This window comes from Carassius carassius, chromosome 11 (genome assembly GCF_963082965.1).
Source record: "Carassius carassius chromosome 11, fCarCar2.1, whole genome shotgun sequence".
Classification (NCBI taxonomy): domain Eukaryota; kingdom Metazoa; phylum Chordata; class Actinopteri; order Cypriniformes; family Cyprinidae; genus Carassius; species Carassius carassius.
In genome coordinates this window covers 24,882,774-24,905,078 of record NC_081765.1, presented here as the reverse complement: position 1 = coordinate 24,905,078, position 22,305 = coordinate 24,882,774, and the positions used below count along the sequence as shown (strand labels likewise).

Here is a 22,305-nt window from a genome sequence, read left to right as displayed (position 1 = left end):
AGGCTTTTCTGCGTTTACTGCTTTTCTTTGCTTTAGGATGAAAAAAAAGTTATGCAACTCTTGCTGCTTCTGACGTTGCCACTATGAGAGAATTCTCTATAATCCCTAGAATTACAGCCTTTGGGCAATGGTTAGAGCTGTAATTTGAGTCATACAGTAGGCCTAAATTGTGTGATTAAAAATTGTGTCAAATCAAATTGATATCTTCCAAGACAGCCTTTATTATCTTTGTCTATATAAAGTGAAATCACTCAAACTTCACTACTTCTTCAACGCTGAGATGAATGTTTACTCCCCTCAGGGAACCAAAATTTGCTCTTTATTCTCATACCATGATGTGTTTCCTATGGCTAAATGGAAATTGTTAAATCTAATTTGACAAAATGTCCTGAGTTGTCTGTCTTTTCCATTCTGAGGCAATGTAGCTGTAGAGTCATTGCAGTGCCAGGCTTGACTATCGACATATTGTCTGATATATTTCACAACTCATTCTGTACTGGCCACTTTGACATAAAGAGACCATCTAACCACTTTGTAAAGTGACTGAACAGAGTTTTGTATTAACCAGACATTGGCTCAAGATCACATATATGTGTTAAGCTATCTCTGTGAACAAAACAGAAATAACTGGAAATAAGTCATTGAATATTGATTATTTGCCGATACCGAGTCCCAAACTGATACTTGTATATTCCTTGTGTTTGATGCAAAATTTAAGTACAGTAAAGTTTTTAAAATCAATCCAATGTATACAGATTGTGCAGAAAGTAAAAGAAATATGTGTGTGTATACATATATAAGATAAACTCTCTCAATGTTTATATTTGCACATACTGTATGAAGACATTGGTAGAATATGGGACAACTGATGTAAACTTCTTGTATTTTATATATACATATAAACAGAATAATTGCAACATTAAGTGAAACGTGGAGATATTGACTAATGAAGAGGGAATTGGACACTCTATCACTTACCCATGACTGCTAGAGCCGTGGCTTTAGTTAAATCCCTCTTCATGCTTTCAATGACCTCAAAGCCACTACCATCCAGATTGCACCTGTTGATAGTACCATTAGCAGAACTGATCCAATACATCTTCCCAGCTGGAAAGTCAATCGAAAGTCCTGAGGGAGAACAAGAATCAGTTAGAAACTGTTGTTTGTAGTGCTGGTATGGAATCCCGTTTGATCACTACTTTAAAATACACCCTACATATCCTATAACTAAATATGTACAGTATGCACTGAGTGTTACATGGTTCTTTATAACTCAAAATATAGTTGTGGCTTCTTTGTGACACTCTAATGATGCTTTTCCACTGCATGGTATGGCACGTTACGGTTCAATACGGTTCACTTTTGGGGGTTTTTCTACTGGTCACAGTACCTGGTACCTGATACTTTTTTTAGTACCACCTCAGTTGAGGTTCCAAGCGAACCGTACTGTTACTTAACTGTAACATGTAAACTCTGCTGATCACTGATTGCCAGGAGAGAATCGTCACTACCTGTGTCACTGAACAAACACAACAGAACTGCTAAATTTAAATCAGCACAGCTAGCGAAGGTTCAAACGCAAGTGTTTTGAATGAGCGCACCTTTTTTTAAGAACCCAAAAATGTCTGTTTCGTTGTCTGTTGAGGAAGTAAAGACATTCCTCTTGTTGATAGCAGAGGAGCGGATCCAGTGAGAGCTTGATGGGGCGACACGGAATGAATAAGTTCCTCCCAGGACCTCGAGCTGCGTCAAATGCGCTTTGGGGAACGCGCTTAGCGTGAGCGACTCTGAATATCGTGTGTAATCAGTCCAATGGAAGAGCGTGACGTCACAGGCGGGGTGACGTAAGCGACCAGGAAGCTATAAAAGCACTTGCCGCGCAGCTGGCGTCAGCTTCGCGTCTTTCAGCAAGCGCTCTGTGTGTGAATGTCACTTGTTTGTCTTGTGAGTCTTATTTACTGCTGTCTGTCCAGTTAGAGCTCCTAGACATGCTGAAGAGCAAGGCGAAATCTAAGCATTGTGATGGCGATTCCAAATCGCGCTATAGGTTGTGTGTTCCTCCCTGCCTGTGATATAACGGGTGGGGATACACACAGCTTATGCGTGGTTTGCCTGGGAGCGAAGCACGCTGAGTCGGCTCTCGAGGGGCAGACTGTCCGCACTGTGAGCGAATGTCGGTGCGGCTGCTTCGTTCCCGGAGGGCCCTCTTCGAGGAGGGGGCCTTTGCCAGCATTCCCCGCGGTGCTGGTCCCGCTTCTGCCGAGGCAGAACGGCGGCTGCACTCGTGGGGTTCGCAAGTGGATTTGGTGGAGGGAATGGAGACATGCCAGTCCCTATCTCCTTCCACTTCCGCCAGATCTGGCGCACAATCCCTGGAGTTGGAAGCACGCTCTGCGGTTCCTTCCACCCAGGCAGAGTGATCGACGCTCCGCCTCTCTTCCTCCGAGGAGGTTGATGTGGAGTCGGTCGACAGGGATTCGACACCCCATTCGCCGCAATATGAGGAGCTCCTGGAGGTGGTTACTCGTGCGGTGGCCAAATTAAGTATTGAGTGGCTGCCGAAAAAACAACTGAACCGCAGCGAAGCAAGCTTGATGAATGCTTCCTGCGCGCGAGTCAGCCACCTCCCAGCCGGGGCCTTCCATTCTTTCCCGGCCTGCATGATGAGGTCGTGGAAACGCCCATTCTCGGCCCGCCTCTACATCCCCTCGTCTGATTACTATGGAAATGTGGTGGGGATGTGAGAGCACGGCTATAGAGCGATGCCCCGGGTGGAACAGACGCTCGTGAGCTATCTGTCCCCCGGTGCAGCATCGTGTCTGAAGGCCCCGGCACTGCCCTCAAAGCCACTCAGAACAACATCGGCTTTGGTGGGCAAAGGGTATGTGGCTGCAGGTCAGGCTGGTGCGTGTCTGCACACCATGGCGGTGTTACAGGCGTACCAAGCCGACCTGCTTAAGGAGCTAGACGAGGGAGAGGAGATCAAGTCACATGATGTATCTGAGTTAAGAAGAACCGCTGATCTCTCCCTCCGCACCACCAAGGAGACCGCCCAAGCAATTGGGCGGTCCATGGCAGCTATGGTGGCCGCGGAGAGGCACTTATGGTTGACCCTGTCCGATATGAAGTCATGAGTGGCCACCCTGCCCGTGGTCTGTGGAGCGGTCGCCATCTAACATGGCATATCAATTGTCTAGAAATGCTAGCAGTTTATCGTGCACTGAAGCACTTCCTCCCAGACCTAAGGGGTCACCATGTGTTGGTGCGCACCGACAACACATCAGTGGTCTCTTACATCAACCACCAGGGAGGTCTGCGTTCGCGCCATTTGTACAAGCTGGCGCACCAGATCCTGGTGTGGTCCGAGAGCAAACTCCTCTCATTAGGAGCAGTATATATTCTTTTTGCGACTCAAGAGACATCTCAATGTCCCCTTTGGTTCTCTCTAGTTTATCCAGCTCCTCTGGGACTGGACGCTATGGTACAGACCTGGCCGAGGCTTCGTCTGTACGCCTTTCCCCCTATTGCTCTGCTCCCGGGAGTTCTGGCGAGAGTACGCCGGGACGGGGTCCGTCTGTTGTTAGTAGCCCCGTTCTGGCCGGGCCGAGTATGGTTCGCAGACCTGGTCTCGCTCCTCGACGGCTCTCCATGGGAGATACCAATCAGGACAGACCTACTCTCACAGGCGCAGGGTACGATAATTCACCCTCGCCCGGAGTTGTGGAAGCTGTGGGTGTGGCCCCTGAGGGGGCACAACTATTAGCAGCTGGTCTCTCAACCGAGGTTGTTGAGACCCTCCTCCAATCCAGAGCTCCCTCAATGAGGAAACTGTATGCCCTGAGGTGGAAACTCTTCACCTCATGGTGCAGTGACCGCCAGCTAGACCCAGCAAACTGTCCAGTTGGTACAGTTGTGGAGTTTCTACAGGCCAGGCCCTTCTCGATGGCCAGTCTTTGGGAACCCCCTAGTTACACGTTTCCTCCACGGTGCGCTGAGGCCGAGACCTCCAGTACGGTCCCGTATTCCCCAGTGGGACTTGGTTGTGGTGTTAGAGGCAATGTGCAAACCCTCGTTTGAACCAATTCAAGATATTTCAGACAGACATCTTACGCTTAAAACCTCCTTTCTGTTGGCTATCACCTCTCTGCGGAGAGTAGGAGATCTTCAGGCCCTCTCTGTGGCCCCCACTTATCTCGAGTTTGCACCTGGCATGACCAAAGCGTTCATATACCCTCGAGCGGGATATGTTCCTAAGGGTTCCCTCTGTTACACCACGACCTGTAGTGCTGCAGGCCTTCTGTCCTCCTCCCTTTCGGGAGCCCGACCAAGCGAAGCTAAATTGTATGTGTCCAGTTCGAGCGCTGGACGAATACGTCCACAGAGCTGCCCTGTGGAGAAAAACTGACCAATTGCTTGTATGCTACGGTCCCCCCAAGAGGGGTTCTCCTGCTTCAAAGCAGACTATTAGTCGTTGGATAGTCGAGGCTATCAATGCCACCTATGAGTCCTCTGGTCGTCCCCCGCTGTCGGGAGCCAAGGCTTACTCTACTCGGGATATGACGGCCTCCAAGGCCTTCCTAGCAGGTGTATCCATGCTGGACATCTGCAATGCTGCGGGGTGGTCCACGCCCTCTATGTTTGTTAAATTCTATGGCCTAGATATGCCAGTCACTCCAGGCGCTTCTGTCCTCTTGTCCTAAGCTGTGCTCTTCGGATACACACCAGGCAGGGGTTTGGTAGTCTGGCGGCATTGGTACTCGTTCCCCAAAGCGCATTTGAAGCAGCTCGAGTTCCTGAAGAGGAACGTCTCTAGGTTACGTATGTAACCCTAGTTCCTCGAGGGAACGAGACGCTGCGTCTCGGAGCCATACCCCCGGCACCCTTGCCGGCGCTTGCCGGTACTCGAAGCTGACGCCAGCTGCGCGGCACGTGTTTTTATAGCTTCCTGGTCACTTACGTCACCCCGCCTGTGACGTCACACTCTTCCATTGGACTGATTACACATGATATTCAGAGTCGCTCACGCTAAGCGCGTTCCCCAAAGCGCATTTGAGGCAGCGTCTCGTTCCCTCGAGGAATTAAGGTTACATACGTAACCTAGAGACGTTTTTCACAAGTCATGGCAATATAGGCATTGCAACTATAACGACATGTGAATAATCTCACCTACTCTAAAGCGGTACTGAACTACAGTGGAAATGCAAACCAAGCCGAGTAGAGCCATGCTGAGTCGTACCACACAGTGGAAAAGTGCTATAAATCACTTCACTAAAATTCATCTCTGTCTAAAACCTGTTTCAAAAGTGGAAATGGGGAGAGTTTGACAGAGTGGTAAAAGTGATTGTGTCAAGTGAAGGATATTTCAATTGAGCGCCAGGACAGCTCTGACTGAGTGGGGCTTGTGCATGATAGACTCCCAACAACAACAGACTTTCAACTCTTTTAAGACATCTTCTCTAAGACTGCCATTAAATCAAAATAAGCATTGTGCTTTGCTTATCAATAAATGTATACAGGTCTTATCTTAATCCTCTTCATCCCACGTGGGACATAAGGCCACTAAATGTAGGTACAGGGGTAGAAAAAGTAGAAAGAAAATAGGCTTGAGGATGGGAAATGTGTAGATGTTTTACGCAAAATTGTTCCAAAGCACAACTATGTTTCTGTGTTAAAAAGTAAACTTTTTTTTTTAATTAGCTTTAGAAATAGAGATTTTCCATTAAAGTAACTTTTATGCATACATTTTGAAAAGCAACCTGTTAAATAGTCAATTTATCAGAGTCCTGACTTTGTAAGGCTGTGGATAGGAAATGTAATATGAAACTTATATCCAGGAAGTTGTTTAAATTCATCTGAAGTTTATAGACACTCAAGTTCAAGTTCACAATGGTTATACTTAAAAATTAATTTATTACAGCGGTAATTAAACAAGAGTACAAGTATTATATTTCTATAAAGAACAAATTTCTAAAAATAAGACTTAAGTATATCAATAAAGTACAATTCCTCTTGTACTTAAAACTGTGATTGTTAGACTGACAAAGGAATCAGAGAGAGAAATTGGACATACAGTAATAGTGAAATGTTTGCAGATAGCCTGAAATCAGACATACCAACTGGTTCTCTCTGATTTTGATGAAGAACCTTTCTGTTGCTTCCATCCATATTGGCAACATTTATTGTATTCCCATCGGTCCAGTAGATTTTTCTAGACCATGAAACAAAGAGGATTTTAGGAGAAAACTTATGAATCATGAGATCAGTTCTCACGGTTTGTATCTAAGACTGACATGACAAAATAAATAAATAAATAAATAAATAAATAAATAAATAAATAAATAAATAAATAAATAAATAAATAAATACAAAGAGCAAATACTTAATCATAAGCAAATCTTACTTAATCATACATGCAATCTGTCCACGTGGGCAGCTTACCCTTTTGCTGGATGCACAGTCAGACACTTTGGTTTGTCAATCCCATGAATGACTGAGGTTTTTAGAGATCCGTCTAGTCGGGCAACATTGATCTGCGTCTCTTCGTTCTCAGAGCTCAGCCAATACATGTTTCTCGAGAGCCAGTCTACTGCCAGCCCACGACAGTTTTGAATATCTGCATGTACCAGAGATCACATTATAACAAACCTCTTGGGTGACTGCAACACTTCTGCGCATACTGTAATAAAATGTCTTATGTGCATAGGCACATGGTTGGCATGCTGATCAGTTTGAGAAGGTCTAAAAAATACACCATGCTTTCTAACAGCACTTAAGAAAATCTAGTTCAGTCTTCATTTCGCACTTCTCTTGCTTCTCTTAATGCAGTTCGGAGAAGCAATCCCTGCAGAACTTCACAAACAAGCTCTCCTATCATGCAAGATATTATTTATGTGCTGCCACACACTCCTTCAACTGTCATTTTTTAATGCAGGCCGCCTGTGTACAAAGTCTTCTCGTAATTGAAAAAAAACTATTTAAGACTGAGTGTCAGCAAAATAAAACAGTATTTCAGCTCAAACCTACAATGTGGCAGCAGAGAGAGAAAAAATAGCAACAAAACTTATTAACGGCACAGAAATGTAATAACTGCCACTTAGTTGGTGTTTATTGAGAAAAATCGTACACCACACATGTGTAAAAAGAAACAAGAAAAACACTTCGACTTGGACTCTCGACTCACCTCCAGAAATAACAGTTTGAAGGCCTGTTCCATTAATAAAGGCACGTTTTATTGTTTGAGTCTTAACGTCCGCCCAGTATATCCTTTCCTCAAGAGCGTCATAATCCACCACAGTGACATCATCAATGTCAGGAACCGTCAAAGCAGTCATGATGTTCATATACGGATTATCGATATCCACTCCACGGATCTCCGATCGCCTCACATACAACAGGAACTTCTTCAGGGCTGATGTGCATGGCAAAACAAAACATATATAAGTCAATAATTCGTCTAGAAAGCTCAAATGGATCCATAATTTTGTGTGCATGTTTTTTTTTTGTTGTTGTGTGGGATGTCGCAGAGCTGCATACTCACCCACACAAGAGCGGTTGTTGACGGAAAGCTTCATGAGATGAGGACATGAACAAGATGCCGTGCGGTTGTAATCAATGAGACATAGGTGAGAGCAAGGGCCTCTTCCATCTTTTCCCTCGCACGGGTTTGAGGCTGAAAAACCCAGGGTGACATGCATTTAAACCAGTGAAAGAAAACACACCAAGGCAAAAATCAATATCACTTACTATGAATTGTTTAAGGAAAACAGCTCTTAAAAAGAGTCAGGAACAACAGCTGTGAAACAACAAAACCAAAAAAAACAAAAAAAACAAACCTTACTGTACAGTGAAACTGAGAGAATAAGAGTGAGAGTTTAGATGTCTGCATTTAACGAGGGCAACATAAAAATGGGTGTAAAATAAAAGACTGCAATACCACTAAGAAAACATTCATCTTAACTTCAAGATAAAGGGTAGAGCTGAGGTTGAATGAACAGTGCTGACAGCTATATTTCAACAGAATGTAATGTTGAGCAGACAGATAATTGCTAAAGGCCCACTGGTGCAAATTGGTCAATTACTCATCAGATCTTCATATAGTATCATTATTTTGTTTGTGATCTTAAAAAAAAAAAGAAAAAAAGGTAAATGTCTTCACTGTCACTTTTGATAAATTGAATGTATCCTTGCTGAAGAAAATTATTAATATATTTTAAAAACAGATTAAAAAAAATAAACAAATCTTACTGACCCAAACATTTGAACAGTAGTGTACACTATCTGACATATTTTGTCAGAACATGTTTATTTATATTGTACTACCGCCTACTGTCAGATTACTTTAACCCTTCCACAAACCTAGAGCAACTACTTGCAATTAACTCCACAAGCAGTTGCATCTTGTAAATAATAGATCCAGTGGGAGTTTGAATTTAGGCCCATTATTTCTTTGCGATGCTGAACCCATTTCACTTATGTAGCAAGCATATTTTTGCAAGTGAAAATAACAAATAATTCCAAGCGACTAAATTATAGGCTAAAATCCCATAGAATTAATTATACATTCCGCTGGTCTGTGGGGGGAAAATGGCTGTTTGAATAAATACTGTATAAACAGTGCAAGTGCACTTGACTCATGATAGAAACAGTTGATTTGGATGTACTGATTTTTCATAGTCACAAATCAGTCACAGATTTTATAAATCTCCACATCTGACTTTTCCTTAACATTACTATATGTAAAGTGGGTGAGGAGTGTAATTTGTATTTTCACTGCTTCAGCTTTGTTCGAATAGGGAAGGATGCACCCTGTCTGCAAACTCCAATAGTAATTTTGAAGTGGTTTGCCTGTCAGCAATGTGCTGGAAAAGTGCTTACAACACTGCAGGCCACACAAGCACTAAGTATAGGAGCCCTCCAAACTGGTGTCGATCTCTTGGAACTCAACCATCAGTCCTTTTACCACACATAATGCATTTACAATGTGCTGGCTAATGGCTGTAGCCTTAGCCCCATTAGGTTAGTTAGCGTAGCCCCTTCTCACTCCCTACGGACCCTCCAAGGTTCACCACTCTTCTGCCAGAACCGTAGGGGCCAAACATAAACACAATTGCCATGGACTGTAAGGGGCCAGAGCCAAGATTTTGGACACCTTTAATAGCCAGACCTTCCCATGGGCTCTTTAAAATTGGATTAGCCATACTTATTGACTTCTCTGGCAATGCTGCACAATTGGTCGAGACTTATCGGTGTAAAACAGTCACCCGGCTGCTGTTGCTGTGGCAGGAGACATGAGCTATTTTGGCTGGGCTCCCTATAGTTTTGGGCTGGTTGAAATTATGCAAATCAGATTTTTTCGGCTAATGAGTACTTGCAGAAGGCTACATTTCTGGACATCTGGGCACCTGGCACACTTGGCAATTACAATAACTTCTGTTAACATGTTTAACAAATCACAAAACAAATAATTTATAAACCAGAGATGAGTAAGAGTAAAAATGGCTCATGCAAGGGTTATGTCATAATTACAGAAAATGAAGTGTTTTTCATTTTAATAAATTTTATTTTAATATATTTTATATGTATTCATGTGAAAGCAAAGCTGAATTTTCAGCAGCCAGTACTTTAATCTTTATTGTCACATACTCCTTAAGAAATCATTCTAATATGATGATTTGGTGCTCAAGAAACACTTCTTAATTTATAATACAATATTTTTGTGGATTGTTTTTATTCTGTAAGAAATTAAAATTGTAGAAAACAACAAATAATTTAATGAGATATAATAAAATTACATAAAAATATATAAATTAATTTAAATTATTTATTGTCTCCTTGCAGAAAAATACAAATTTCTTTGAAAAGAAATTTAACTAACCCTGTAGTGTATGTTTCTTTCTCAGAACATGTAAATTAATACAGTATTGCAATTGCAACAACCTCTGCTAATATCCTTTCAAATCACAAAATGCAGTTTTTAGACATTTAGAAATGAGTAAAAGTAAAGGAAAAAAGATAATGTAAGCATTAAATCATAATAACAGATATTTTATCATCTGTGAAAATCAACAAATACAAACATATAAATTTGAACTAACAAAAGTCAAATAAATTATACAAAAATACAATAATAACAAATCATAATATCTGTGTCTATAAATGAGAAAATGCCAATAAAAGTCATTGCTGTTTTTTTTAATTTTTTAATTTTTTTTAAAAACTGAGGTGGCTACTGTCTGTATAACTGAAGATAATCTGCTGCCATTGCTGGCTACAAAGCCCTGTGTGACACTGTACCATGAAACAATTAAAATTAATTTGGGTTGAGGAAGGAGCACATCTTGAGTCCACGTCAGGCCTGCTTACGCTCTGCATGACCCCCTTTTTCAATTATTCTGCTGCTCTCAAACAGAGCTGTTTGGGCTTCCAGATTGGCAGAAGAAATGAATGATCAGCGGGATTCGGCTCAAATGAATCCTCACCCCTCGGAGCATGCAGGAAGATTTCTCTCTCTCTCCCAGACTGAAACCAGACAAAGGCTGATTGTATTTTTTTATTTTTCAACTGCATCTAAGCACGTTAGGTCAATGTGATAACTGCTAAGCTTGCTGTTTGTGGTTTGCATGTAGAATGAACTCATGGGGTACAAACGCTAACAGGAAACAGGAGTGTCAGGAAAGAGGTTTAAACACTTTAACAGAACATTTGGATGATCAGCATCAGTAAGGGTGAGATTTTTTAGTATAGATCTTCTCTCCGGATCTCATGCCTAGACAGACACCTCCAGCAATTATATTCAAGAAAACTGTGATGCTTGTTATACATATTATAAACAGAAGTTGTTGTCACTATGGCAACAAGGTTGTGTTAGTCTAGTTAGTTCAAGCAAATCACTCAGCATTATACTCAGCCTGATCTCACAATCAAAACGTACATATTTAGACGTAAATTAAAACTGTCCAATACGTATGTGTCTTTACGTATTTACAGTTTCGTTTACGTATTATCTGGACGTAATTACAGGTTCGATACGTATCTAAATTTACGTAAAAACAACCTCAAATACGTACAGATAGAACGTGTTCTCTGACCAGTCAGTTATCCATAGAAATTGCTCATGAAGCTGCTTTTCAATGCATATCTGATTAATTTTTTAATATTTATGTATATTTTCCCTTTTTATACATTTTTTTTTATAAATGTAAGATCCCTAAACCCCACCCGAACCTAAACCTACCCATTCTATACAGAATGTTTAAAGAATAAAACATAAAACACAATTTTAGCAAAAATATAACATTAAAACGTTATTTTGAGCCACTAACGTTAATCCTACACCTACCCCTAAACCTACCCATAACCATTTCTTAAAATACCATAACGTTACTGTTATAAATAAACAAATAACAGACAAACAAACATAACATAAATCATTTATTTTTTGCGAAAATATCAAAAGTGGTACCAAAAGTAGTTCAAATGATAATGAGTTCCAGTCGCAGTCCTCTCTGGAGGTAATAGTTTTTATAGGGTACAGAGCAGAATTTAATTTATTAATAATCCGTGAAATTATGTATCGGGTCTTCTCTCCGTGAAGGCGCACTGGCGCAGTACTGATTTCAAATGTCTACCAACTGAAACACGGCATGTCGCAATCTGTGACGAATTATGTGAGAACCAATGAGCGTTTGATATCAGTGCCGTAAACCATGTCGTAACGTCACTCGAGGGTGGTGGCGCTATTTTCAAATTCGAATCATAACGAGCGTGGGCTTTGACTGTGACGGTAGCTGTTGCTGAGAATGAAGATGAAGGTCGATTGATAAAAGGATGAATTTGTATATGTTCCTTGCAAAAATCTGGATTCTAAAGATATGGAGTACAGCAAACAAATAAAATGGATGTGATTTGTAATTTTATGCTGTGCTTTTGTGTATCTATGGTTGTATTGTCAGTCATTGGATAGGAGAAAATCGCACAGCAAAATATTACAAAATGGTTAAACAATTACATAAATTGTATTCATTTTAAGGTTTCAAAGTGTAGTCTCGTTTAACATTATGTAATCCCCCGAAACGAGTTTGCAGCATGCACAGAAATGTTATTTCCTATTAAGTAGATGAGTAAACTGCTTTTAATAAATTCAATAGAAACATGCATTGATATGGCCATTAAATACAACAGATTTGAATCATTAAAGCTGCGATTTTAATATTAATACATGGGAATTCATATACATTCACACTTTACGTTAGATTTTTTAAGTTTTTTTAGCTGCTAACACGTAAGTATTTGTACGTTTTACTGCTATAAATACGTCTAAGTTGTACGTTGTTATGTGCATGAAAACGTAAGTAAATGTACGTGTGGTAGAACCACATTTAACGTAAAAATACACACGTATTCTCATGAGATCACGTTGTTATACTTGTTTGGCTGTATTTATTCTTTGATTTTAAGTGATTTTATCATTCTTTTTCGTGACACTGCTGTCCATAGCACAGTATTTTTCACAGTGTTTATTAAATACACAATCATCTAAAACATTTGTATTTACTGAACTTTCATTATTTAAATAATTATATTTTAAATAACTCAGGAACAACCGCAGGATGAGAAAACCATGTTTTAAGGTATAACAGACATTCTTCCAATGAGAACGTATCCTTGAATGTATCCTTTACAGAAAAAGCAATTGACATTGACAGTTTTGGTGAAAAATAAGCCCAAAATGGTGGACAAACATAGATGATAAAAATATGATAAAACCTTGTGTATTCAAAAATCTTAAACCACTTCAATGAATAAAGCAGTATTTTATTTTGTTGATATTAAACCAGTAAAACTAGTTAAAAATAATGATGTTGAATTATATGGAATTTACAGCATTTAGATAATTACAGACCCACCTTGAGGTTGTCTGCTAGGATGGTATATCTCCAGATCAAACGGCTGGGCGCTTGTCTTTTGGATGACCGTTACATTGTGGCCTGTCCATTTATTCGCTCTGGCTAAAGTGTTAGTCCTCCAGTCTGTCCAGTACACACCACCTCCAAAGAGAGACACAGCGAATGGGTGTGACAGGTACTCATGGCCCCTGAGGATCTCGATGACCCCCGTGCCATCGTACAGGGCTGAATATATTGCATCTGAGCTAAAGAGAAAAAGAGAAACATGAGGTGTGAACAGCACTCTATGTCCATATCAAAATTATGTTATAGCGATGACAACTTCCTGAGGGAAATACAGAAGAGTCAAGCATTTTTTTTCCCTGTTGTGAATGTACTGCATAAGAAAAAATCTACACACACACACACACACACACGTTTGTTTTTGTGAAAAGTGGGGACATCCCATAGGCCTAATGGTTTTTATACTGTACAAACTGTATATTCTATGGCCCTACACCAACCCTACACCTAACCCTCACAGGAAACTTTGTGCATTTTTACTTTTCTCAAAAAAACCTCATTCTGTATGATTTATAAGCGTTTTGAAAAATGGGGACATGGGTTATGTCCTCATAAGTCACCCTCTCCTTGTAATACCTGTGTCATACCTATGTCATTATACAGAGTTGTGTCCTGATATGTCACAAAAACAAATCACACACACACACACACACACACACACACACACACAAAATATATATATAGTTTTTTGCAAAAACACCTATACTTAAAGTCAATGCTTCTTGTAAATGGAACCGTTTTTATTTTCCCCTACCGAGCATCTGTCCACACTATTCTCCTTTCCTGATGGTCTAGCGTGAGTCCATTAGGCCAGGCTCCAATCTCCATGTCCTTGTACACAACATGTCTTCCACTTCCACTCATTGACGTCGCCTCAATCCGAGGAAAAGTGGCATCCCAGTCAGTCCAGAAAAGAATGCTTCATATAGAATAAAAATGATTAGAAATGATACATCTTCTCATAAGCCAATGGAAGTATTCTTATAGATAAAAAAAAAAAAAAAAAAAACATTATTTTGATTATTTGCTCATGACTGAACAATTAAGACACAGATCTCTGCAACTGCTCTAAAACAATATGTATTGTATAGTGCTATGCAAATAAACATGGGGAGTATATAGCGCAGGGAGCTGACTCAGAATAAAGTTACCTGCTAGAATATAATTAATTTTCATTGAGCGATACTGTTGGTCACAGAAGTTAGAGTTGGCACAAACCTGTGAAACTGCTGCATTTGAGCAATAGTGGAATGTGTGTATGAGAGCTGTGTGTGCAGGGTTGCATCCTATACTTCCCTAGAGAACAGTGCCACTTTACATCGTAAAGACGATTTAAAAATCTAAATGTAAAATAGTACATTAATTTCAAACTATTATTTTATATGCATACAGTTAGGTTCACTGGAAACTGTCTGCCAGTGAAGTCAATGTCAGACATGAGTGTTAATTTTTAACTAAAGTCACAGTTCTCTGGGGTGGCATGAAAACAAAGGGCACATTCTAATGTGGGTATTACAAGGATTGTAAAATGCTAAATACTTGCATCAAGCTCATATGCAAATAAAATATGTGATCATGTTCCTGCATCAGGCATCAAAAACAATTGAATTGTCAGCCAAATGTTTGAGGCGCAGTGAAGGTAAGCATACAAAAAGACTTCATATGAATTTTGCTACAAGGATGTAGCCTTCTTTTCAGAAGGCCAATTAATTGGCCAGTGGCATACAGTTATTAAACCAGGGTTTCAATGAATAAAGGAATTGCTAATTACAAAGACAGCTAATCCTTTCAGAACTACAATACATTTTCAACACACCTCTCTATGACACAGCTGTATGGGGCATTTCAGAGTAACCACGTAATGAGTTTGGTGCTTTTTAATATGTGCCACGCTGCTGAGTGTGAAATCAGTCCCTTTTCCCTAATTATTTTTTTCTGCTTTCAGTGAAATCATTTACAGTATGCCATCCAACTGAGCTTCAATATGAGCTCTAGTTGGACTGCGGGGATGCCATATTTCTCCTCTCTGGGTTGCTCATAGGGTTTGGCAAAAATATTTTAGCTGCATAAAACAGGCAAACATAGGCCACAATTAGGGCTACAAACAGCAAATCAACAAAAATCTATGGAACGAAATGTCTTCATTTGTGGGTCAAACTTGGTACCTTTGCAGTCAAAAGTGACTGAAGCCTTGAAATGTAACTTTTTTTCCCCCTAGGAAAGTCTATCTAATATATTTGCACTCTCTCTCTCTCTCTCTCTCTCTCTCTCTATATATATATATATATATATATATATATATATATATATATATATTATTTAGAATTTGGGGAGATTTTATCATACTGTGCAATATTCATATATTTTGGATGAGATACTTTTTTCCATTATTAATATTATTATTTTCATTCATGTCCTACTTCATCCATTTGTGACAAGGTACCAAGTGTTACTTTTTATTTTATGGCTCGATAACATATCTGAATCATGTCCATGATTTGTTCTGAGTTCATATAGCTAATGCAACAAAGTCACCAAGAGTAATCTCATTCCGATGAAACAAACAAACAAACAAACAAACAAACAAACAAACAAAAACATAAATAATAATAACAGTTTTTAATCATTTTAATCAGAAAACATAACAAAATAGTTTATATTTTTACTTTTTATTTTTATAGCCTTCAGTTGGCAAAATGTGGAATAAAATGTTCAATAAATATGTTATTAAGTAATTAAAATAAATGCAATAAATGTAATAATTAACAAAATAATTAATAATGTGAAATTAAAGTAACTGGCATTTTATTTGACTACCAAAATATCTGCAGTCCTAGTCATAAGCTTGTTTTTGTTCATTTATAATGTGAATAAGCATTACTTATGGTCCTCAAATGCTCCAATGTGACTTTTCTAAGCTCAGGCTGTCATATTTAAGACTTTCTTTTTCCCAGCATGCCTCCATAAGAAATGTAGAGCTTAGCAAGAGAAGAACACAGCTGAGAGTAAGAACACAAAAAAAGAAATAGAACACAACAAATAAACAGCAAGATGCAGCACGTTATTCTAGAACTATCATTAGTAATAGATGACAAACAAGTCCCCTGAAATATGATTGCTCTGTTATGTACCCAAGCTAGTCTCTATGAGGACAAATTACGGCAAAAAAGAAATGAGACTTGTTTTTCACTGTTTGCTTTTGCTGCTGTGAACATTGCTGAAGGGACTGTGAAAAAGAAAAGCAGAGTAAGAAAAAGAAATTAGGCTGTGGTAAATTTTGTATGAGACTAGTACACACCCCTGTCCTGGGTCTACAGCCAGCGCTCGTGGGTGCTCCATGCCACCAGCAATCAAAGTCGTTCTCATTTCGCCATTCAGCTTGGCCACCTCAATCTGATCCAAGTTGCTGTCTATCCAGTAAAGGTTTCCTGCAATCCAATCCACTGCGAGTCCCTCTGGGGTGGCTAAACCATGCTGAATCACAACCTCGACCCCGGTCACACCTACAAAACAAACCACTCACGCTAGTTTACAGGGTGGATGGGGTTTCGAATTAAGCACAGCAAAGCATTCTGGTTGTTTTGAACTTTCTTTAAAAGTGTTCAGCTCTTCAAAATGCTACTCCATGCTGAAAAGACCAGCTTGAACCAGAATGCATTATTATGCTGCTATGTTGTTCACCAACAAATGATGCAGGTCTTTCTGATGAAGTTGGCAAAAGGAGGCTTGCTAGTTAATCTAGTTAAGGGAATAGTTCACATATAAACAAAATCTACTTCTATAACTAAAAAAAAATGTTTTCAGTAACTAAAATTAAGCTGAAATAAAATATGCATATTAAATTAAATAATTAAACGTGCAGTAATAAAAAAATAATAATAATAATTTCAGCTACCTGAAGTTAAAACTACAAAAAACATTTAAAAATAATAATTACTTAAAAAAAAAAACTCTAAAAACTAAATAAATGTAAAAATGATTTAATCAAAATACAAATATATAAAATTAAGTGACATAAAACTTAAATTAAAATGAAACCTCAAAATCTACAAATAAAATCTATTATAAATAAATACTATAATAGTGTCTCAATAATACTAAAATAACATTGGTTCCAAACCACACCAATGACTTTCTCTCTTCTGTGAAACACAATATAATGTATTTAGAAAATGTCTCACTGTCTTTTTTGTTCATATCAATAAAAGTAAACCATTCTTCTAAAAAAAAAAAAAAAATAAACATTTTGGGCTGAACTATCCCTTTAAGAAGCCTGGAATGGGCACCAGAATATCAACAGCAGGCGAACACAACATTTGCTGGTCTTTTCAATAGGGTTTCTGAAAAGAACTCTGGAGAAGAAAACACTGGCATTAAAGGAAATAACATTTTCCCTCAGCAGTAAACAAGATTTTATTTTTCAGCTATCTATAATCCAGCTGTTTGCAATTATTCTCAGCTGTGGAGGGCTTTATGAAATTCTAACAAAAGGAGAGAGCAGTGGCTGCACTGGGGGCCTTTTCCTCTGAGAGAAAGACTCAGATGTATGCTTAATGCAGCTTCAAAATAGTCTTCAAAACAATTCAAGGGTATTCATCAGCTCCTTCAGAGGTTTCCTGTGTCATTCACAGAGCCACTGTATGGACAGCGCATTCTGTATTGCCTTACTATTCAGGGGACATGACCTGCATGCTAGGATTGGGGAAACAGAATATCTACTCAAACTAGAGCTTAGGTTAAACAAAGGGCAAGTGGGAATGGGACATCAAATTGGGTGTTCATTACCTCCGTTCTCAGAGAGCTTTCCTCGATAGATCTTATCCTCCACCACGTCGGTCCAGTAAAGCAAACTGCGGTTGAAGTGGAAGTCGAGAGCGATGGTGTTCCGTAGGCCGGGCACGAGTAGGCTGTAGTCACGTTTATGAAGGTCGATTCGTCTGATCTCATGTCGGATAGAGAAGATAACAAAAGCCTCAAAGGGATCTAGGAGAAGAAACAAATTGATTATTAGCACCTCACACCTGTGCATTAGAGTTTACAAGAGCATTGCGCTTTGTGTTGAGGCGCCAGTCATGCACATTTTTCTCTGCACAACCACTAATTAGTCTTTCATCTGATGTTTTTATCAGAAAGATTTACAGGGTCACTTATCTTATAGAAACCCAAGGATAATGGTGAAAGACACTTGAGTCATCCTTTTAACATGCACGCACGCACACACGCACGCACGCAGACACACACACACACACACACACACAAATCAACCCACATTAATTAGATCAAAATGCAGGTTCCATCTAGATTCTAGAACAAAGTCACCCTGGTATACAGTATATAAAGTATTAAAAAAATGTATTATATAATTAAGAATAATCTATATTCTTAATATAATTAATTTGGCAGTCCAGCTCTATATCTACTAGGCAACAATCCCAGAAAAAAAGAAAAATATATATATATATTGGATAAACCCTGCTGAGAGCTAAAGTATAAATGTGGCTGTCTGATATAACAATAACTTAAACTCTCAAGAGCAATATACGTCACTAAATCCATGATATACCACACAGATGCTTGTTGTCATATTCTGACTAATGACCCAAATTCAGATTCCCTGAGACAATTTAAAAGCTTTTGGCAGGCATGCTGCTGTAAAGACATTAGCTTCTCAATGGGAAGCTCCTGTCTACATATCCCACTGTCATTGTATAACTGTTGCTCTTTTTGTTGTGTACCGTGGACAGATCCACTGTGGACAAACAGCGGCGCACAGTGTAGTTATTTCCCTGAGAATCATAAACGAGTCTAGAAAAATGCTTGTATTAGTAAGTCAAATCTGTTCTTTCTGTCTGTTCTTAAAACAACACATTGCTTATGATATTTTATAGTGCTTTTTGTCATTCTAGGTCACATAATGTATGAACTGTTGTTGCATGGGAAGATCTGCATACTGATTCTTTAAAATGTTCTATGTTTGTGTCAACAATACATACAACAACAACAATGCATACTTTATGTGTCAAAAAACACACATTTGGAACTAATATTACAATTAAATACCAACTTCTTTTTGACCACTAGATCATTAAATTATTTTTTATATTATTTTTGTTGCACGCACACACACACACAAACACACAAACACACAAACACACGCACACACACACACACACACACACACACACACACACACACACACACACACACACACACACAGTATATCAAATATACGTTTGAAGAATTTAAATACCTGTGCTGTGGCAATTCTCTCCATCTGGATCAAGTCTCCAGCCAGGATAACAGGAGCACTTGACAGTGGTCTTATGCTGTTCGCATATCTGACTACATTTAAGGTGAGCAGAGCAGTAGTCCACTGTCTCACATGTCCGGTTGTCAGAGCCAAGATGGAGTCCGGTGGGACATGAACACACCACCCCTTTGCTGGGGATCACTGAACACTGGTGACTGCAGCCCCCATTACCTTGCAAACATTTCTCTGGAAAAGACAAGAACTGCATGAGTGAGGACAAAAACAGAATCAATATAAAAGGCTGGTGATATGAAGCCATGTTTGCTGGCATATGAGATTCAAGGTGCGAACTGAAACAGAAAAGCCACAGATGAACAAAGACAGCTTGTATGGATTGAACATTTGCACAAGGCTACAAGCTTTTTGCTCTTTGCCTCAAAAGTTGTGGTGTCTTACTTGACTAGACCATTATGCCATTACTCTGACCTAATCAACATCACCAGCCAGGTGTCACAATGATAATAATAATAATAATAATAATAATAATTTAAAAAAGCGTAAATAATTACTTTATTCATGAGGCAGATTCAATGAGAAATCACAGGTCTGAATTATGACAGACTTCAGCCACTGCACAGACCAAACAAACTCATTCAGGTTGGAAAATTGCTTTTTCTTAAGTTTAAAAGAAATGAAAACTAGGTCTCCGATACAACACAAATTCTAAGAATGGTTCAGACAAACTCGGGTACTCTTAGTCTCTTAACTCTAATGGATAAGCTTTTTCCTTTCATTGAAACACCTAGTCCTTTTGACGGGAGAAAGACAAAGGGGAGGGAACTCACAGCTTCCAAGGTCTTTTTGCCTCTACTGATTATGATGATCCCCTCTGCTGTTGCAAGAGAGAACTGAACAGATCCTCATGTTTAGCTCTCTTTCAGACGGGCTTCATTTTTTCTGTGTGCTAGTAGCTTACAGAGCATGTGCTCGCTTTCCATTACACTCACTCAAGGATGCAACTCAAAGAGATTTAAGTAGCCCTGAGGGACATGCAGTGTGGGCATAAACACAATATCATCAAAATCTTTTCACCCATGAAGAGGTAACCACAATACATATTGATTTGCACAAGTGTATGAATCTGAATCTTTACACCTCAGGTAGTCTATTCTCATTGGTTAGTTACCTTTTTTTTAATGATCTGGCTTTCTATGTATTGATAGAACTACTCCACATGACTATTTCTTATTCAACCCATCTAACATTTATTGTAAAATTAACCAGATTTCACGTAACATCACAGCAGTTTTCAGTTAGCATTAAACACAAGGTGTACAGTGAATAAGGCTGTTAATGCAAGCATTATGAACCCAGTGTTAAATATGCACCGTGACCCTGTATTGCATTAATAAAAGAACAAATTAATTTGTAAAATCAAGTGTTGTGTTAGTTCTTGGAGATCACATCAGTCAAATTAAATTACAGTTACTTTTTTTTATTGCTAGATGCAGTGTTTCCTGTAGTTATGCAAATATTTGGTTTCAAAAACAGTATCAGTACACAATTTCTTATGATTTTAAATCTGGATTGAACTTTAGATCAATCTCAAAGTAAAAGGCATTACTAAAGTCTGATTTTGAGGGAGATGTGTTCTAATTTGATCATCATAATTCAAGTGATGAAGGATTTTGAAAGTCTGACAGCGTTGAGCACTACTGTAAGGCTAACCCTGTGTGGTGCACATGTTTGAAAATGATAAACAGTTGCGAATAAACATTCATTAGAAATTTAGAAAGGTAACCAAAAAGTAATAAAAAGTAATAAAGTAACTGAAAAAGTTACACTACTATTACATTTTAAACAGGATAACTTGTAATCTGTAAACTAATACAATTTCAAAGTAACCTTCCCAACACTGCCCATATCACAGCATCCACATATAAGGTCCTTCGGTATAATCAGCAGCTTTCACATTGCTCAATAGCTAATTAAATGGTGAATTCAGCAGGCAAAATCCCATCATCTCACCAGGAACTGTGCAATCAGGAATTTAGCAAAAGGAATTGGTTCCCCTCATGGACTTCACCTCAGATTCATTCAAGTTTGTGAACTTGAATGTGTGAATTTGTTGCATTGATCATAAGCTGCCTGATTGGGAAGTGATTGAGTTAGCATTGCTTCTCGCATCACTTCATTACTGACATAGACTCCATTACTTATACTAATGTGACTGACTCGAGAAAAAGTTCAGATGGGATCTGCACTCCATGCATTAAGAAGGATATCAAGAGATCAAGCATCCACGTCACAGCTGGCTATGCTTTACACTCCATTCGTCTCTGAATGTCTTCACAAAGCTAAGCTAAGTTCCTTTTTAATGATATCAGGTTACTAGCAACATGCTTGTTGCTAAGGCTATCAATGTTGTTTAGGCTTTTTTAGTCATTTTCAGTGAAATGCTTGTGCTAGGCTTATGTGATCGATCATATTGGCAATGTGCGTTATAATCTGATGTCATTGGCAACATGCTTGTTGCTGCAACATACTGTGCTTTAACCAATCAAGTCAAGTCGCCTTTATTTATATAGCATTATGCAGCACAGATTCACAGGGCAGCTGTGCGGTTAAAGACAGGAAATAAAGATCATGGTGCAAACAGAATAATTTCTGAAAAACTCTGTTTACAGTTGCCAAGCAACACAGGAAGATTAATGTAGAATTAGCAGTCACAGGTGTAAATTTATTCAGCGTGGCTTCAGACAGGCCTCATCCAATCAAAATTTTTAGTTGAAATGATTCATTTTTATCACATCTTGAAGTAACACAGCAGATGAGCCTCTAATCAAAGACACTCACCACAGAAAAGACCCTCATCTGAATGGTCAGCACAGTCGTTTCTCCCATCGCAGATCTTGTTGGGGGGCAGGCAGGTTCTAGAGTCATTAGCACAGGGCTGAGTGGGAGGCTTACAGATGGAGGACTCACACGATTCTTCATCTGAGTGGTCTTCACAGTCGTTGTCGCCGTCACACACCCAGCTCTTGCTGATACACTTCCCTTGGGACACAACATTCAGTCAGGGTGCTA

At 39.1% G+C, this 22,305-nt stretch overlaps 1 protein-coding gene across 1 annotated transcript in view; it reads right to left on the bottom strand.

Annotated features, from left to right (window-relative positions):
* The window catches only part of LOC132153280 (low-density lipoprotein receptor-related protein 1B-like), a 228,918-nt gene that overhangs the window by 81,332 nt on the left and 125,281 nt on the right, over positions 1–22,305 (bottom strand). Inside the window, exons 22-32 of the mRNA XM_059562662.1 lie at positions 22,075–22,275; positions 19,219–19,464; positions 17,754–17,951; positions 16,267–16,471; positions 13,723–13,887; positions 12,906–13,150; positions 7,538–7,669; positions 7,181–7,408; positions 6,439–6,613; positions 6,114–6,208; positions 979–1,128 (exon numbers count right to left, since the gene is read on the bottom strand). Coding sequence (XP_059418645.1) covers positions 979–1,128; positions 6,114–6,208; positions 6,439–6,613; positions 7,181–7,408; positions 7,538–7,669; positions 12,906–13,150; positions 13,723–13,887; positions 16,267–16,471; positions 17,754–17,951; positions 19,219–19,464; positions 22,075–22,275 — 2,040 coding nt within the window. The remainder of the gene's footprint in view (positions 1–978; positions 1,129–6,113; positions 6,209–6,438; positions 6,614–7,180; positions 7,409–7,537; positions 7,670–12,905; positions 13,151–13,722; positions 13,888–16,266; positions 16,472–17,753; positions 17,952–19,218; positions 19,465–22,074; positions 22,276–22,305) is intronic.